This window comes from Oryctolagus cuniculus, chromosome 11, assembly GCF_051225735.1.
Source record: "Oryctolagus cuniculus isolate XC-2025 breed Fujian yellow rabbit chromosome 11, ASM5122573v1, whole genome shotgun sequence".
Taxonomy (NCBI): domain Eukaryota; kingdom Metazoa; phylum Chordata; class Mammalia; order Lagomorpha; family Leporidae; genus Oryctolagus; species Oryctolagus cuniculus.
In genome coordinates this window covers 109,313,095-109,332,881 of record NC_142877.1, presented here as the reverse complement: position 1 = coordinate 109,332,881, position 19,787 = coordinate 109,313,095, and the positions used below count along the sequence as shown (strand labels likewise).

At 44.8% G+C, this 19,787-nt stretch overlaps 1 protein-coding gene across 4 annotated transcripts in view; it reads right to left on the bottom strand.

Annotated features, from left to right (window-relative positions):
• The window catches only part of RFX4 (regulatory factor X4), a 164,954-nt gene that overhangs the window by 53,308 nt on the left and 91,859 nt on the right, over positions 1–19,787 (bottom strand). For 3 of the 4 annotated variants that reach the window (XM_008257109.5, XM_051846592.3, XM_008257108.4), the window contains 3 exons: positions 17,202–17,415; positions 14,996–15,073; positions 10,620–10,783 (listed from right to left, as the gene is read on the bottom strand). In XM_008257109.5, coding sequence (XP_008255331.1) covers positions 10,620–10,783; positions 14,996–15,073; positions 17,202–17,415 — 456 coding nt within the window. Of the gene's footprint in view, positions 1–10,619; positions 10,784–14,995; positions 15,074–17,201; positions 17,416–18,918; positions 19,068–19,787 lie in introns of those variants that run through there. The other variant, XM_002711426.5, reaches the window with a different exon arrangement.

Here is a 19,787-nt window from a genome sequence, read left to right as displayed (position 1 = left end):
TAACAGATAACCAGGGGCCGGCATTGTGGTGCAGCGGGTTAAGCCTCCACCTGTGATGGCAACATATGGTGCCAGAGGCGAAGAATGCCTTCAGCAGCATCAATACTAACACTGACAGACCGAAGGAAAGAACCAGTGATTCTGAAACAGGTCAATAAGAACGGCCCAATCCAAACTCAGAGAGAAAAATAAGAGGGCGGGGTGGGGTGGGGGAGCCAGAGCATCCAGGAGTTGTGGGGCAATGTCAAAGGTCTAACTTCTTGAGCCTGAAATTCACAAAGGAGAAAACAGAGCAGAAGATAATGGCTGGGAGACCTTCAAAAAATAATGAAATTCACTAAAGCACACACCTAAGAATCTCAGGAAGACCAAGCAGGATTCAAAACAAAACACCTACGTCCATTACAGATGAACAGCTGAAAGCTAAACACAGAGAACATTTTGAAGGCAATTAAGAAAACAAAGGCGCATTTTATACAGAGGAGCAAAGATCTATGAAAAAGCCAAATGTGTGGGCCAAAAACAGTAAAGCAAAATCTTTAAAATGCTGAAAGCAAAGTTAAGCAAACAACACCACCACCACCACCCTTGTCAATCCAGAGTCCCATTCCCACTGAAAGTATCTTTCAGAAATGAAGGAGAAATTACGATTTCTAGAGAAGCACAAACTGAAATAATTCATTACAACCAGACCTGTAACACAAGAAATGTTAAAGAAAATTCTGTGGGCCGAAAACTATGACAGATTTACACAAAGAAAGGAAGGTCAGGAATCATTATGATGACGATAGGTATAAAATGTTATTTTCCTTATCTTTAACCATTCTAAAAGATAACTGTCTACAGCAAAAATAGTCCCAGTATTGTGTAAGTTTATAGGATGTGTGCTATGGTTTGTTCCACCAACACTCATGTTGACATTTGACTCTCAGTGTGACAGTGCTGAGTCTTGCTATGACTGTAAGAGGTAATCAGAAGCTGGCACTGTGGTGCAGTGGGCTAAGCCACCACTTGTGATGGCAACATCCCATATGGGCACTGGTTCATGTCTTACCTTCTCCACTTCCGATCCAGCTTCCTGCTAATGTGCCTTGGATTGGTTGCCACAAGAGCAGGTTGTAATAAACTAAGGTTCCCTTTGGTGTTTCGGCCTCTTCCTTACTCACTTGCTCACCACTTGTGCACTTGCTCTCACCAAGTGATGCCGTCTACCATAAAGCCCTCACCAGCAGCCAAGAACTTGGCTCTTTGATCTCCAGAACTGCAAGCCATATAAATCTCATTTCTTTGGAGATCGAGCAACTTGGAGCATTTTGTTATAGTAACATAAAGTAGAATATATAAAAATAAAATTACAAAATAACAACAGCACCAAAAAATTGGATGAAAGAATGGGAGTATACTATTGTAAGATTCTTATACTACTTGTGCAGCAATATAATAATATTTAGTATAGTACATTGTAAACTAAAGATATATAAACCCTAAGCAATGACAAAAAATTTAAGAGGTATAAATAACAAGCCAATCATGGAGGTAAATGGAATGATAAAAAAAAAAAAATAACCAACCTGGTATGGGTGTGTGGCAAAGATCCTGATCAGGATGCCCACATCCCACAACAGAGAACCCAAATTCAAGTTCTGGCTCCACTCCCCACCCTAGCTTCCTGCTAATGTGCACCCTGGGAAGGCAGCAAGTTGGAGCTCAAGTACTTGGGCCCCTGCCACCCATGTGGGAGATGCAGATTGAGTTCCTGAATCCCCCGGAACTGGATCTGGCCCAGTCCCAGTCAGTGCAGATATTTGGGGAGTGAAATAGCAGATGAACACTCTGTTGCTCACTCTGTCTCTACCTCTCACATTTAAAAAAAAAAAGGACTATATTTTTGACTATATTTATTTATGTGTAAGGTAGAGTGACAGAGAGAGAGAGAGAGAGAGAGAGAGAGAGGTCAATTTTCCATCTTATTGTACATTCTCCAAATGACCGTAACAGCCAGGGCTGGGCCAGGCCAAAGCCAGGAGCCCAGAACTGCATTTGCATCTCCCATATAGATGGCAGGGCCGAAGCACTTGAGCCATCATCTGCTTCCTCCCAGCATGCTCCCTAAATGGGACTCAAACCAGCACTCTGATATGGGATGCTGGCATTGCAGGTGGTGGCTTAACCTGACAAGCCACAACACCAGCTCCAAAACTAAAGAATGTATTTTTAAAAATAGCAACCCCAAACCAGGAAACAAAAAAAGGATAAAAGGAATAAAACCCAATGAAACTCATGGAAAGCAAGATGCAAGATTTTAATTCAACTAAATATTATATATATATATATATAATATTTAGTTGCTAGATAAAGCAACTGAAAAGGGAAATTGACAAATTGTATAAAAACTGGCTGTAAGAAATATATTTCAACTATAAAGTCAGAATAACAAAGTAGAAAAACATGTCATATAAACAATGATTTCTTAAAAAGGCTAAAGTATCTGTTTTACTGCCAATGTATATTTCTAAACAAGAAGGATTTTAAAAATACATTATATTATTAAAAGGAGTCAATTCACCAAGAATACATAACCATCTTAATTTGTACATATTTAGTAACAAAATTTAAAATGAGCCTCAAAATACATGAAGTAAAAACTGCTAGACAAACCCTCAAAGCTGAAGATGTCTATATTTTTCTCAATCAATAGAACAAATGGACAGAAAATCAGTAAGGACAAGGAAAATCTAAACAACACTATCAATTCACTTGACCTAATTGAGTTTTATAGAACACTTCACCAAATGATAGCAGAATATACAGCCTTTCCAAGTACATATAGGACATTCATGAACATATTCTGGGCCACACAAAACAAGCTGCACTAAATTTAAAACAATAAAAATATGATGTATTAAATCTGACAACAGAGGAATTAAACTAGAAGTCCATAACAGAAGATCTTGACAATCTCAAATATTTGGAGATTAAACAAATGACTTCTACATAACCCATGGGTCAAAAAGGAGGTCATGCGAAAGTAGAAAATATTTTAATTGAATTAACATGAAAATAATATATCAAAATTTATGGGATGGAGCTAAGCAGTGATTAGAGGAAAACTGATAGTATTAAATTATTTCACTAGGAAAGCAATGACTTAAATCTTCATGTAAAGAAACTGAAAAATGTGGAGCCAGCCTTGTGGTATAATAGGTTAGACTGGTACTTGTGATGCCAGTATCCCATGTGAGTGCTAAGTCCCAGCTGCTCCACTGTCAATCCACCTTCCTGCTAATGTGCCTAGGAAAGCAACGTAAAATCGCCAAAGTATGTGTGCCCCTGCCTCCCACATGAGAGACTGTGATGGTGTTCCAGGCTCCTGGCTTCACCTTGGCCCAGACCCAGCCATTGTGGCCATTTGGGGAGTGAACCAGCAGCAGGGAGATTCTCTCTCTCCCTCTTTCTCTGTAACTCTGCCCTTCAACTAATGAAAGAAAGAAAGAAAGAGAGAGAGAGAGAGAGAAAGAAAGAAAGAAAGAAAAATAGAGAGAAAGAGAGAGAGAGGAAGGAAGGGAGGGAGGGAGGGAGGGAGGGAGGGAGGGAAAAGAAAAAAGAAAGGAAAAGAAAAGAAAAGAAAGAAAAAAAGGAAAGGGGAAGGGAGGGGAGGGGAGGGGAGGGGAAGGGAGGGGAAGGGAGGAGAAGGGAGGAGAAGGGAAGGGAAGGGAAGGGAAGGGAAGGGAAGGGAAGGGAAGGGAAGGGAAGGGAAGGGAAGGGAAGGGGAGCATAAGAAAAAGGAAACTGAAAAACCCAAAATAAGCACAAAGAAAACAATAAAAGGGGCCGACGCCATGGCTCACTTGGTTAATCCTCCACCTGTGGCGCCAGCATCCCACATGGGGGCCAGGTTCTAGTCCTGGTTGCTCCTCTTCCAGTCCAGCTCTCTGCTGTGGCCCAGGAAGGCAGTGGAGGATGGCCCAAGTGCTTGGGCCCTGCACCCTATGGGAGACCAGGAGTAAGCACCTGGCTCCTGGCTTCGGATCCGGATCGGCGCAGTGCCGGCTGTAGCGGCCATTTGGGGCGTGAACCAATGGAAGGAAGACCTTTCTCTCTGCCTTTCTCTCTCACTACCTATATCTCTACCTGTCAAATAAATAAAAATAAAACAATAAAATAAAACCATAAATTAATAAATTGGAAACATAAAAACAAGAAGAGACTAGAGAAATCAAAAGCTGTACACTGATAAATCTCTTGGCACACTAATCAAGAAAAAGAAGATACAAATTAATTGCATCAGGAATGAGAAAAGGGACATTACTACAGATCCTACAGATAGCAAAAGAGTAATAAATAAATATTATGAACATATTTCTTCTAGAAAAATAGAAAAGAGAGAGCACCACCCAACTCATTTCACAAGACCAGGATTACTCTGACACCTAAACCAGAAAAAGACATTATACAAAAAAGAAAAGAAAAGATCAATACTTTCCTCAATATAATATTAGCAATTTTGATCTACCAAAATAGTTTGTAAAAGTCATAATCAGGGCCAGCACTGTGGCATAATGGATTAAGCTCCCATCTGCAACCCATGTGGGCACTAGTTCGAATCCCAGTTGCTTCTCTTCTGATCCAGCTCCCATCTGATGCACTTGGGAAACAGCAGAGGATGGCCCAAGTCATCGAGCTCCTGTACCCCTCTGGGAGACCTAGAAGAAGCTCTGTGCTCCTGGTTTTGGCCTGGTCCAGTCCCAGCTGTTGTGGTCATTTGGGGTGTGAACCAGCAGATGATCTCTCTTTCTCTCTCTCTCTCTGTAACAGTATCTTTCATATAAATAAATCAATTTTTTTTTAATTATGATCAAGTAAGTTTACCCTGGGGATCAGAGGCTAGTATAAGAATTTTAAAATAAAACAATGTAAAATCTACCATATTAGCAGACTAAAGAGGGAAAACTATATGATGACCTTAGAACTTTTAAAAAACATCTGTAACAGAAACTCCTATTGTGATAGGAACTCTTAGCAAACTAGGAATGGAAAGGAACTTTTTCAACTTGATAAAGGGCATCTATAAAAAGCCTATAGCTAGCATCATATTTTATAGTGAATACTGAATGCTTCCCCTTAACAATTAGGGAAAATGCAAAGATGCCTCATCCTTACCTAGGCTGGGACAGCATCCTAGAAGTCCTAGCAAGTGCAAAAAGGTATGGAGGAAAAAAGATACACTGCCTGGAAATAAATAGAAGAAATGAAGTTTTCTCTAGTCCTACATTACAAAATTATGGCAAATCCCAAAGAATCTAACAAGTGAGTTTAATGCTATCTCACAATGTAACATCAACACACAGAAGTAAGTCATGTTCTGAAAGCCAGCATTGAGCAATTGGGAACCGGGGTTTTAAAAACATTGTTGGGGACTGGAGGGAGGTGGGAACTTCATGCAGCAGTTAAGATGCAGTTTGGGTGGCCAGCGCCATGGTGCAGTAGGTTAATCTTCTGCCTGTGGCGCCAGCATCCCATATGGGCACTGGTTCTAATCCTGGCTGCTCCTCTTCCAATCCAGCTCTCTGCTATGGCCTGGGAAGGCAGTGGAGGATGGCCCAAGTGCTTGAGCCCCTGCACCCGCATGGGAGACCAGGAGGAAGCACCTGGCTCCTGGCTTTGGATCGGCGCAGTGCCAGCTGTGGCAGCCATTTGGGGAGTGAACCAACAGAAGGAAGACCTTTCTCTCTGTCTCTCTCTCCCACTGTCTAACTCTGCCTGTCAAATAAAAAAAAAATAAAGACTTTAAAGCCACCATAATCTAGATTGTGTGGAACTGGATAAAGAAATTATGGGACATGTACTCTATAGAATACTATACAGTAGTCAAAAACAATGAAACCCAGTCATTTGCAACAAGATGGAGGAATTTGGAAAACATCATGCTGAGTGAATTAAGCCAGTCCCAAATGGACAAATATCATATGTTCTCCCTGATCGGCGACAACTAACTGAGCACCAAAGGGGAAACCTGTTGAAGTGAAATGGACACTATGAGAAACAGTGACTTGATCAGCTCTTGTCCTGTTGATGTACAATGTAATACTTTATCCATTTTAGTATTTTTTTTTGTTCTAGTACTATTGGTTGAACTCTGCAATTAACACACAATTATTCTTAGGTGTTTAAATTTAACTGAAAAGTGATCCCTGTTAGGAATTTAGAAAACATTATGCTGAGTGAAATAAGCCAGTCCCAAAGGGACAAATATCATATGTTCTCCCTGATCGTTGACAATTAACTGAGCACCAAAAAGGAAACCTGTTAAAGTGAAATGAACACTATGAGAAACGGTGACTTGATCAGCCCTTGCCCTGACTATTGATGAACAACTTGATACGTTATCCCTCTTAGTATTTTTTTTGTTTGTTCTACTTAATACTTTCGGTTGAATTCTGTAATTAATACACAGTTATTCTTAAGTGTTGAAACTTAACTGAAAAGTGATTGCTGTTAAATATAAGAGTGGGAATAAGAGAGGGAAGAGATGTGCAATTCGGGACATGCTCAAGCTGACTTACCTCAAATGGTAGAGTTAGAAACATACCAGGGGATTCCAATTCAATCCCATCAAGGTGGCATGTACCAATGCCATCTCACTAGTCCCAGTGATCAATTTCTATTCACAATTGATCATAATGATAGGACTAAGAGCCAAAGGGAGCACATAAACAAGACTAGTGTCTGCAAATACTAGCTGATAAAATAAAAAAGGGAGAGAACAATCCAACATGGGAAGTGAGATACACAGCAGACCTATAGAATGGCAGATGTCCTAAACAGCACTCTGGCCTCAGAATCAGCCCTTAAGGCATGCGGATCTGGCTGAAAAGCCCATGAGAGTATTTCAGGCATGGAAAGCCAAGACACTCTGGCCAAAAAAAAAACCCTAAATGAAAGATCTCCACGAGTGAGATCCCAGTGGAAAGAACAGGTCATCAAAGAAGGAGGTACCTTTCTCTGAAGGGAGGAGAGAACTTCCACTTTGACTACGACCTTGTCTAAATATGATCAGAGTTGATGAACTCAAAAGGCTTCCATAGCCTTGGCAACTCATGACAAGAGCCTAGGGTGATTACTGATGCCATAAACAAGAGTGTCAATTTGTTAAGTCAACAACAGGAGTCAGTGTGCACTTACTCCTCATCTAGGATCTCTGTCCTTAATGTGCTGTTCATTGTGATTTAATGCTATAACTAGTACTAAAACAGTATGTTTCACTTTGTGTTTCTATGTGGGTACAAACTGTTGAAATCTTTACTTAATATATGCTAAACTGATCTTCTGTATATAAAGAGAATTGAAAATGAATCTTGATGTGAATGGAAGGGGGGAGGGAGAGGGAAAGGAGAGGGTTGTGAGTGGGAGGGAAGTTATTGGGGGGGGGGAGCCATTGTAATCCATAAGCTGTACTTTGGAAATTTATATTCATTAAATAAAAGTTAAAAAAAAAAAGTTGTAGGCCGGCGCCGCGGCTCACTAGGCTAATCCTCCGCCTAGCTGCGCCGGCACACCGGGTTCTAGTCCCGGTTGGGGCACTGGATCTGTCCCAGTTGCCCCTCTTCCAGGCCAGCTCTGTGCTGTGGCCAGGGAGTGCAGTGGAGGATGGCCCAGGTGCTTGGGCCCTGCACCCCATGGGAGACCAGGATAAGCACCTGGCTCCTGGATCCTGCCATCGGATCAGCGCGGTGCGTCGGCCGCAGAGTGCCGGCCGCGGCGGCCATTGGAGGGTGAACCAACGGCAAAAGGAAGACCTTTCTGTCTCTCTCTCTCACTGTCCACTCTGCCTGTCAAAAAAAAAAAAAAAAAGAAAAGAAAAAAAAAGTTGTAGGGGAGACAACAATGAAGTAAGTTGGTACACATTTGTAGCAAGTCTTATTTTTCCACAGTAGATCTAAGGGGACAAATGCTAACATAGTGGAAGAACTACATCACAGTAAAGCTGATCCAAATAACACTATGTCAAAGTCTACACCTTGAAATCAGAAGTGTTTTTTTTTTTCTTCAAGTGTCAATGGAATACCCAGAAAACTTGACTATATTACTAAACAAAGAAAATCTAAGCAAAGTTTCAAGAAGAAATCAGCTAGTCAACAGTCTTTAATTACGAAGCAATAAAAATTAAAGTGAATAGCATAACCATAAGACAACAGTTCCTAACACATTGGCATTTTAAAATGCTCCTTTTAAATTCTTCCTAACCTGCTCACAAATGTAGTGAAATCCCTGACCTCCCCAAATATACAAGAGAACTTCAAAAAGTTCACGGGAAACTCATACTGTATTTTAATTTCAGTTTTCCACAAACATTTTAAAGCCTCTGCATATGTGTGTATACATAGGTATGTATATACATGTATATGTAGACACGCTCATATTTAAGTAGATAAGTTGATACTAAAATACTGCATATAGAAAAACCGGTAAGTGTCAGCAACAGGAAAATTCTGAAAAAGGAAAGTGATAACAAAGAGCTGGCCTTGCCAGATAGTTGGACATGTTTACAGATAGCAGACTTAAAACAGAGGGCTCCTGGAAATATCAATGGGTGAGGGAAAGGAAGTTCGGAAGTAGTCCCAAGTACACATGAGAAACAGTTCCAGGTACATATGAGATGCATCGCACAACAAAGGAAGCATCTCCCATCTAGGAAAAAAAATGTAATCACTCAAATGTGGTATTGGGACAACAGGAGAGGTACAAGCGGAAAAAATGGAGCTATTCTTAATAGCTTATATTAGGGTGAAACCCAAACTGAGCAAAAAGTCAAAAGATAAGCATTATACCGCAAAGTGACTGAGACCTACTATGGGAAAATTATATAACTGCAGTGGGAAAGACTTAAAACAACAATACAAAATCTAGGGATCATAAAAACAAGACCAATAAATTCAATGACATAAATGTATTTTCCGGGCCGGCGCTGCGGCTCACTAGGCTAATCCTCCGCCTGCTGTGCCGGCACACCAGGTTCTAGTCCCGGTCGGGGTGCCGGAATCTGTCCCGGTTGCCCCTCTTCCAGGCCAGCTCTCTGCTGTGGCCAGGGAGTGCAGTGGAGGATGGCCCAAGGACTTGGGCCCTGCACCCCATGGGAGACCAGGAGAAGCACCTGGCTCCTGCCATCGGATCAGCGCGGTGCGCTGGCCACAGCACACCGGCCGCGGCGGCCATTGGAGGGTGAACCAACGGCAAAAGGAAGACCTTTCTCTCTGTCTCTCTCTCACTATCCACTCTGCCTGTCAAAAAAAAAAATGTATCTTCCACATGACAAAGACAAAAAACCAAGATGAATTTTCGCAACTCTTAACGTAAATTGTTAATCCCTAATAAATGTGGAGTTCCTAAAATCAATGAAAGACCAAACACCAAAAAGAAAATTAGGTAAAGATTAAAAACAGAGTTCACAGGAGAAAAAATGCAAATAACCTATAAATATATGAAGAGAGATTCAAGTTCATGTTAATAAGATAATTGCATATTAAAACTTCACTCAGAAAAGCACAAGTCATATATCCTTTGATGCAGGAATTCTGCCCTCTGGGAGTTAGTTTATCCTACGCATAAATTCCATGTAGTGGGATGAATAGTGGCCCCTAAAATCCACGCAGAACCATGAGAACAACCTTATTTGGGGGAAGGGTCTTGGCAGATCTGATGAAAGACCTTCAGTTGAGATTAGCCTGGATTAACCAGGCAGGCCCTAAATCCAATGGCAAGTGCTCCTGGAAGCAACAGAACAGGAGAAGGCAGACAGACACACAGAACAGAGACCCTGGAAGACAGGGACAGAGAGTAAGGTGATGCGTCCACAAGCCAAGGAGCACCAGGTATGGCCCTGACAGCTCCCTAGGGAGCCAACCCTGCTGTCACCTCCATTTCAGACTTCTGACTTGTTTATGAGGGACAGGCTGTGAGGTGTGGACTTGTGTACAGGAGCCCACAAGGGAGACTCCTGCACACCGGGGCTAGGAGCAGCTGGGCTCTCAACCGACCTGTACCTGGAAAGAGAGGGCTGGAAGGGAGTGGAAGCCTGTGGAGGAATGGCCGGCCCCCCAGGACCTCATGGGAAGAGTCAACCTCTTGCCTTCATTTTTCCATTCCTGCCAGCACCATGGCCACAACTAAGGTTTTTGTTGTTGTTGTTGTTTCTTGTTGGTTTTTTTTTTTTTTTTTTTTGGTAAAGCAAGACATAGAACAGTATATACAGTGCCACAATTTCAGAAAGAGAAAATAGTATACACACTGATTCCATGTGCACAGCAGATCTCAACAGACCTCCCTAGTAAATGATTGTGTCCGATGCTCCAGGGAGGGGCTGGGGGTCTGGGGAGCAACAGTGCAGGAGGAAACTTCTCACTGTGCACCATATTCCACCTTTTGAATTTTAACCTCACATGGTTCAACATCTAGACATTTTATTTCTATTCACAAATATCAGTCAACTCCAAAGTTCAACACCAGTGGTCCTTGCAAGGGAGGTCTTTGGGCAGTGCATGGTTATCAACAATAAATGGGAAGAAGGGATAATCGGCCCTCAGGAGTAGCCCCCGGGGGAGGATGGGGACCAGGGTGCCCACCTGTCAGGTAGCGCCTGGAGCACGGTGGGCATCAGCACCCCGGAGATGGCTTTGTAGAGGATGGAGTCGCACACGCCAACGATGTTCACCACGGTGGAGGAGCCCAGCACAGGCAGCATGTGGGGCGGCATTCCTTGCCAAAAGTGCAGAAGGAAGCTTTGAACCTGTATCGACCCACAGAGAGAAGAACCATGAGGTGACACGGGGCTCTCCCAGCACAGCTCTGGAATCCCGCCGAGGCCAGCCCGGGCTGCCGTGCTGCTGTCTCCTTCCCCCGCGGTGGCCCACGCCACTCCCGGCCTGGCTTGGTGTGGGAGCCCTGGGCCTTCCTCCTGCACACAGCTTGAGCACTGCCGGGACTGGCAGCCTAGGGCCAGGAGCAGCACCGTAAACCCAAGGGCGCCTTCAGGGCTGGCTGTGGTTTCGAGTGTTTAAGGAAGGGAAGGCGAGGCCCCCACTGGGGTCTCAGGGACCCCCAGCTGTTCTGGGAGGGAAGGGAAAGGTGTGGGAGTTACACATGAGTGGGATGTTGTTAAAATGAAAATATGTGTCATACACAAGATCCTTGTGGTTCAAATCTGTGCGCCCAAATCCAGGGAATGCACAAAGGATATCCCCAGAGCCCTGGCCAGTTGGTGCCATTATGGGATGCTGGATGGTGCTTCCGGGCAGTTAACTTCAAGTGAGCAGGTGAAGTATATGTGATTGACTTTTCCTTTTTATCCCCAAACCACCAGGCCAGAGCAGGAATACACTGGATACTCAAAGATGGAATGACTCTTATTAAAGCAACTCATGTCACGTCTGCGTGGAATAGCCAAAGCAGAGCCCTTGGAGCAGAATAGGACACACACAAGTGGGACAAGGCGAGGGAAGAGAGCAGTAAAGATGCTTGGCTCATGGACCCAAGGACATTCACAAGCATCTAGACTCAGCTAGCCTTGAGGAGCAGCCCACCTTGAGGCCAGGGAACCCACAAGACTGATGTTTTATGAATTCTAAGAGACCTAGCTTGGTTTCTGACAGATGGGCACCCTCGAACTCCACAGGTGTTGTTATCCGCATATCCCTGGTTCCCAAATCAATCCTGACCCAGTGTGGGAGATAATTTTTCCCCTCTGGTTTAAGGCCCTAGAGCTGCCATTGCTACCGTCATTAGCTTCCTTTATTGAATGCCTGCCATTTGCCAGGTACTCTCGGTAGGTTCTCTCAATACTCGTACTACCATTGCAGCTCAGGGTCATTGCTCCAGTTCACAGACATGCCCTGTGCAAAGCCAGGCAGCAAGTCAGAGAACGGATGCGCCTGTGTTTGTCTGCTTCAGTCCTTGGCCCAGTCAGTCCTTCAGGTTCTCCCTGGAGTAGGGTCTCGTTCTCTTCTGGCCAGGCTGCCTTGGGGAAGTGGAGCCCTGCCCTGCCTGCAGCCCGGTGACCAGAGCTCCGCCTCCTGTGGACACACTCCCCTGATGCTCCCAGCTTGCCTGGGTTTCCCAGTGTCAACACTGCATGGGAAGCAGGGGAGAGAGAGATGGGGAGAAAGGCCACGCCACTCTGACCTCCTAGGGGGGAAGAGTGTCAATGAGGGCAGGTCTGTGTGTAGTGAGATGAAGTTCTGTTTACTCCATGATGATGACAATATAGAAAAGTTTCACCCAGATTGAAAATTCAAATAAAGAAAATCTGGATGTGTGAAGCCTTCCTGAGTTCAGTCTTGGTTCCACAAACAACTAGGGATGTTATATCTCTAAGCCTCATTTTTCTTACCTGTGCAATGGGGATTAAAGTAGTGTTTATTGCACAGGATTCCTAAAATTTATTTAGCATAATGCTCGGGCCATGGTAGATGTTTAAAAAGGAATAGTAGTGGCGATGATGATGATTATGATGAAGAAGAAGGACTACAACTACTAGGCCCCAGAAAGCATTGTGCTTCCCTAAATGTTTGGGACACTTTCCCAAGTTTCTGAGGGCCACCAGCCTGCATCCCCACAGCCAAAGATCTTGTTCTGTCATTGAGACGCCTGGTGGCTGGCCAGGCTTCAGCTCTTAGGCAAGGTGCTTGTCCTCCAGAGGGCCTTCCGCTGTCCCCTGATCCCAGCTTGTCCCTGAGCTTTGGCCTCTGGTCAGGTCCCAGACTCCCTTCCTGCTCCTCTGACTGAGTTTCAGGCTCTGCCGAGCTCATTCCTAAGAGTGGTAGACTCTGAATTCATTTGCCTTACTTAGCTCTCTTCCCATGCAGCCCTACCCCGTTTTAATATGAGCAGCCAATTTCTAGCAGAAAGTCTGGAAAAGATCGGCTGCTGTGCAGGTTCAAACAAATCTGGGGAAAATCAATGTCTTTAGCAGGCATCCGTCTATTCTGAGTGTTCTAGCTGCACAGGGACCCTGCTCAATCCTGTTTGCTCAACAGCTTTTGTAGATGGCGTATCATCCAGGTTTGACTTCCCATCCTACTCTCTGCATTTGAGGCCATTTAAGGTCCAGTGGCACCAGTTCCTCTGGGCGAGAAGGAAAAGGAAGGAAATGAAGTGATATGAAGCAAGAGGTGAGACTGGCAGTCGGATGTGGACAGACACGGCTTCGATTCAGATGGTGCAGCTGCCAGGACTTCCAGGGGACAGAGTGTGAAGAGGGAAGGAAGGGAAGATCCACCGGCTGAGTGGAGGGTAGTGTCGACCTGAGTCTTGAGAGATTTGGAGCTAGAAATATTTGGAAATTGAAAATTAAGAGCTCTGATTTGGCCATGTTCAGTTAGATGCTGAATTGACTGCATCTGGAGCTTAGGACTAAACACGGGGAGAGTTTTATCAAACAGAGATAATGACACCCACCTGTTATTAGGATGGAATAAGATGACTTATGTAAAGTGCCTGGCATCATATAAGCATTTAACAAATGGAAACTTCTTATGATACAGAAGGGAGAATTCTGAAAAGTTCTCCTTCCTCCCTACAAGTCTAAGTGGTTGAAGAACCAGAGATAAATGATTGTTTAACGTTAAGTTTCCCGGATTACTCTCACAAGCTTTGTTGTTAGAAATGTGGCAGAGAGGGTCAGCTGTCCTTTGGAGAGTCGAGCTCCTCTTCTGCAGTGGTGTAGGCTGTCACCCCTGAGAGACCACAGTCCCTAGCCTCCCGCTGGCTGCATCAAGGTGGGACCGTCTCCTGTCAATCGCACAGTGGTAACATGTTTTATTCCTGGGATGACAAGGTCCCTGCCATTCTTTTCCCCACTCATCAGCTGAACAAAGAGGGTTCCAAGGCTCTAGGGCAGGATGGAGCCACAAGATGAAAACAGCAGGTGTCTGGACCACCCCAGCATCTAGCTTTCCAACCAAGGCATCCACACTAGATTGAGACATGAGAGCAAAATAAGTCTCTAAGGTGTTAAGATTTGGAGCGTTATCGATCATCATTGCTTGTGTTGCCTGAACCAATCACGACTTGGGATTTGCCCTGATCTCAGTGGAATGCAAGACACAGCCAATCCCTGCCAAGGTTGCTCAAGGAATTTGGGAGATGTTCAAGGATGTTATAGAGTGCTAGTGGATCAAAGTCGAGATAAGGAAGAAGAGAACTTCTTTACGAACACGGTGCTTTCTCTTTCGGAGTTGTGTCCGTGAGCCAAGTGACATTAAGCGCTCAATAAACACAGCTCTGTGGCACAGCAGTGGGAGGGGCAAGAAATAGGGAAGGGCATTTTGCAGCTTCATCCTTAGATCTCGCCGCCTCCAACACCACCCTTCCCTGGACACACACAAAGGGAAGCTTCGGGCTCTTTCCTACAACTAACTGCTGGTTTATATAGCCCTTTTAGAGCTCACGTAATCTTCTTTGAAACTGAACGTCCCCTCATCCTTTTTCAGTTCCTCTTCTCGATTCTTTCTTTAACTAGAATGCTTTAAAATTAACAAGTGAGATGGTATTCTTAACACTGTGTTTGTAGGTGGGATTTGTAGGAAACGTGGACCAGACCTTGCGAATGGAGGGTCATCTGCACCAAGGAAGAGGAGCCGTGGGGAAATACTAAATCCAAAAATATACGAAAGTTTTTCTTGAGTGTGTCTGAGTCTGCACTTCTGGGTGTAATGACATGCTGGCAAAATGGTCTTTCCAGTTTGCTAAAAGGGCAGGATGCAGTCCACCAGTTAAATCAAGGAAAAGGCCATGCCCACCACTACAAACACATAAGAGTTATAACATAAGGACAATCCTAGAAACTGCTTTGTGGGATTCCTGTGAGTAAGTTGAGTGAATGGGGCATCAAGGACTTCCAAATGTCAGGCCTCACAGCTAGCTGCAGCTCTGGAACTAGGAGCTAGTGTTAATGGTGGTATTTTAATACAAAGTATTCACAGCTCGACACTTGTTGACCTACCTCATCAAAGTTGGCTCTTATTACAGTGTCCAGTATTCTCTGACAGTGGGTTCTGTACATCATAATAAAGGTAGAAACCTGTGGGGGCGGTGGAGGACCAACAACAAAGGCACACATTAATACACATTGCTGCCGCCCTGCCAATTCCAGTTGTTAAGTCATTGTATTCCCTGTTGGGAATTCACCTACCACCTACTCATCCTGCAAGACCCAACTGAGACTGATTTTCATAAGTAGGGCTCTCTGCCCTCAGCCCCTCCTCTGCTCACACAACACCTGAGTGTGGAGAGCCCTCGCCCTGAGGGCATTGGTTTCTCACTCTGCCTCCACTCTCCACCTTCTGAGGCTGTGGGCTCCAGGAAAATAAAAGTGGAGTGTTGCTAATACTTGTGCATCCTGACCCTAGCAAGGTGCCTGGCACACAGAGATCAGCAGGACTTATTAAACTGATTTCTCTTCATTGGATAAGATAAGTGCTTCTGCCCAAATCACCACAAGACATTTGGGAAACTGTTGGGAATGTTTAGCAAAAAATCTTTAATCTCGGTATATCTAAGAATTTTTTTTTTTTTTTTGACAGGCAGAGTGGACAGTGAGAGAGAGAGACAGAGAGAAAGGTCTTCCTTTTGCCGTTGGTTCACCCTCCAATGGCCGCCGCGGCCGGCGCGCTGCGGCAGGCGCACCGCGCTGATCCAATGGCAGGAGCCAGGATTCAGGTGCTTTTCCTGGTCTCCCATGGGGTGCAGGGCCCAAGCACCTGGGCCATCCTCCACTGCACTCCCTGGCCACAGCAGAGAGCTGGCCTGGAAGAGGGGCAACCGGGACAGAATCCGGCGCCCCGACCGGGACTAGAACCCGGTGTGCCGGCGCCGCTAGGCGGAGGATTAGCCTATTGAGCCACGGCGCCGGCCCGGTATATCTAAGAATTTTAAAGTCAAGATGTAGGATGTTTGCTTGTATGAATGTTGGTGGACAAAAAAAAAAAAAAAAAAAGAAATTTAAAAAACTTATCTACTTCTTAGATTTAAAGCATCCTTTACAGATACAAGTTCATTTCTTTTCTTTCAGAACACACACATGCATTTATTTAAGTTTAAGTTTGCTTATACAAGCATCCATCTCCCGATGTGACTGTCAGCTTCCTGTAAGCAGGACCGGGTCTCGGTCTCCACTGCAACCAGCTTGTAGAGTGATATATAGACTTAGTGCAAACTCCATACCTGTTAGAACACTGCTTAGAACCACCATCAAGATAGGTGCTTTAGAGATGTGATACTCCGAGGGAAGCTTATCCAACTTTGTTTTCCCAGTAACTTGCTCCAAATACCCTAAGATCAAAACTATCTGATTCACTATATATATAAAATAATTTTTTTCCTGTGGGACTATGATTTCACCAAATGCCCTGCAGCACACAGGAAAATGAACTATATCCAGAGAGTGGCTCTTCCCTTGTGAAATGAGACTGTGTGGCATCATCTGACAGGTGTGCAGGTAGGTAGATACACAGATAGAGAACTATATAAAAGAGAGGGATAGACAGATAAACTCTCAAATTTCAGAATGGGTTTGGGTTTATAGAAAAGTTGCACGGTTGTTCCCATATATCTCATACACAATTACCCTTATTGTTAACATCTTACACCCATATGGTATATTTGTCACAACTACCAAACCAATACCGATGCATTATCATTGACCAGAGCCCATGTCTTTTTTAGGTGTCTATATTTTTAAACCACTGTTTTTTTTTTTTTTTTTTTTTTTTTTTTTTTTTTGACAGGCAGAGTGGACAGTGAGAGAGAGAGACAGAGAGAAAGGTCTTCCTTTGCCGTTGGTTCACCCTCCAATGGCCGCCGCGGCCGGCGCGCTGCGGCCGGCGCACCGCGCTGATCCGATGGCAGGAGCCAGGAGCCAGGTGCTTTTCCTGGTCTCCCATGGGGTGCAGGGCCCAAGCACCTGGGCCATCCTCCACTGCACTCCCTGGCCACAGCAGAGGGCTGGCCTGGAAGAGGGGCAACCGGGACAGAATCCGGCGCCCCGACCGGGACTAGAACCCGGTGTGCCGGCGCCGCTAGGCGGAGGATTAGCCTAGTGAGCCGCGGCGCCGGCTTAAACCACTGTTTTGTAATAACAGCATGTGCATGTGTGAGCCAGGGGGCTGGGGGATACCCCTACCCCTGGAAATCACTTCTGATGTAGTTACCTTCTCCTCAGGCAGACTGGCTGGCAGATTGAGATCCTTGACATTGGGAAATTCAGGCAGCAACGTGCCTAGTTTGGACCGGGGTGAATACGCCACAGTCTGCTTGCTCACTTCCTTCTTGCCTGTCTCGCTCACCCAGGCAGCTCCTTTCTTGGAGTACATCACATCATAATACTGGGAACTCTCCTTCACTGCAATGCCATAGTAATGGTACCTGAGCCACAAAAGAGAGAGAGAAAGTGAGAGATACCTCCAACGTCATTAGGTGGGGCTTCCTGAGTTGGGAGTGGGATTGTTGCCCATGGCTGGGTATGGCTGGGCTTATCCTCCCCAGAGCTCCAAGAGTTAACTCTCCGGTAAGCCTTGATATCTCTGAAATCCAGAATTAAACCAAAGTTCCATGTTGCCAGCCATCAATCAGGCAGGTAAAAATAACCAAAATTGCCTCCTACAGAAAATGTTAAATCAAATACTTTGCAGAGAACAGATGAAAAATTTTCCATTTGTACTTGATCTCTTATGTCTAGTCAAATCTGATCCCAGGAGCACAGCACTTGAGTGTGCCCCTGTGAGGACCCCAGCAAAAGGATGTGTTTTTGAACACCAGCCAAAAGTCACTGGGCCTATGTTTTTCATAACCAATAAATGTTTTTCATAACCAATAATGATCATTGTATTTTCTAAAAGAGAAATACAGTGTTTCAGTTGACACTAGATGTAAAACAAAGACCAGAACTTTTTATTAACTCAAAATGAGCTTAAAAATAGCTAGGTTTTCAGTTAAGTCTGATTAAGGGATGAGGCTGTGTTTTGTTTGGAATTTTGCTACCATCTATTAAATCCTTGCAACGTGCTGGGCACTTTGCAAAGTGCTTTCTGTGTTTTTATTTGAAAAATAACCCAGTGAAATAGGGATAACTTTAGTCTTTCTAGATAAGGAAATGGAGGCAAAAACACTCAAGTCATTTGCTTAGGGTCAGATAGCTGTTTAGGGAAAGAACAGGTTCTTAAACCCAGGTCTGTCTGGCTACAGCACCCCTGTTCTCCACTCACAGAAAACACTGCATGGTGGGCCTAAGATGTGTGTCAGAATCACTTATGGAGCTTAGTGCAAACACAGATTCCTCAGCCACCTTCCAGGACCTCTCTAGGATCAGGGCCCCCAAATCAGCTTTGAAACAAGCAGCACAGTAATTCTGGGGCACATCAGCTTGATACCTGTGGTGCTAAGTGCTTGATGCACCTTATCTTCTTTAATCTCACAAAATCTCCATGAGCCTGGACCTAATTGTTAACACCTTTTACAGGTGGGGAGACCAAAGCCCCAGAGAATGTAAGTAAAACCCCCAAGATCTACCAGGGAACCTAGGAGTTGAACCTCAAAAGTGCTTTTAACCACCATACCAGTGATTCTCAAGCTTTCCTAACAATAAGAATCATTTACAAAACCTATTAAAAATAAAGATTCCTGGTCTCACCCCCAAAGATTCCAATTTAGGAGATCTAAAGTATAAAGCAGATTTTCACAGTCCCATGGCAACACTAATGTTAGTAACGGGTGGACCTCGCTTTCAGAAACACTGTCCCACATATGAACCGTTTTCCTCGCCCCACGGAGCTAGGGTGACAGTCATCAAGTGCAACGAGGGGAGGCGTTGGAGGGGAGGGAAGAGCAGCACAGGGGACAGCCCGGTCCCGGCCCCCTCACGCAGGATACCATTCTGTGATATTTGTGCTCAGCGGACATCTCGCCTCCAGCTGCACCCCTCCGGGGATGAAGAGCTCAGAGCCTTCGAAGGCAGCCCAGTTCATTTTCCGGCGCTGTAGTTATCAGAAAGTTCTTTGTGTTGAGCTAATACCTGCCTTCTGTGCCTTCTACTTCCCAACTGTCATAACTGTCTTTCCATCTGAAAGGCACGCCGTGGGGGAGGGGCGGGGAGGGGGAGGGGCCGGTTCTGGTTGGCTCCAGTTGTTCCAGAAAAGCTCTTCAGGTGGGAAGACGGTTATGACATGCCTCCTTAGCTTCAAAAAGTTCCCCTTTATTGTAATTTCTCAAGATCAAGATGGTCAAAATATACTTGGTCTAGACCAGTTCTGAACAATTCAGAGGGAGTGCTGTTCAGATGAGCAACACAAATCAGTTGCTCTGATCCCTTCCTGGATGTCTCAGTTCTGTGGAGTGCATCAAGCCCCTCTCTCTCCTCTAATCACCCCCCAGGTTTCTTCTGCCCCAGCTAAATTTGCTGAGGCATTTTTCTCTGTAAGGCCATGTGTCCAGTCGGGAACTTCCCATTGCCTTTTGATTGGTGAAGGACCTGCCAACCTTGGGGGGTCCTTAATGGAGAGGACACAATAAAGTTGGTTTCACAGAACTTCTAAAGAGGCTATCGCCCGATTTGCCAGCCACTAGGTTAGAGAGAAAACACACACAGCCTCTCACATAAAGACAAAAGGGTACCTTCTCCAGGACTGGGTAGGATGGGAATTCTCCGCTCTCTTTTACCCCCTGACTTTGCTATCTTTACCATTCTTTCCCTTTTTAGAAATGAGCAACAATGTATCAGAGCCAGGGATTCTTCAAAGACT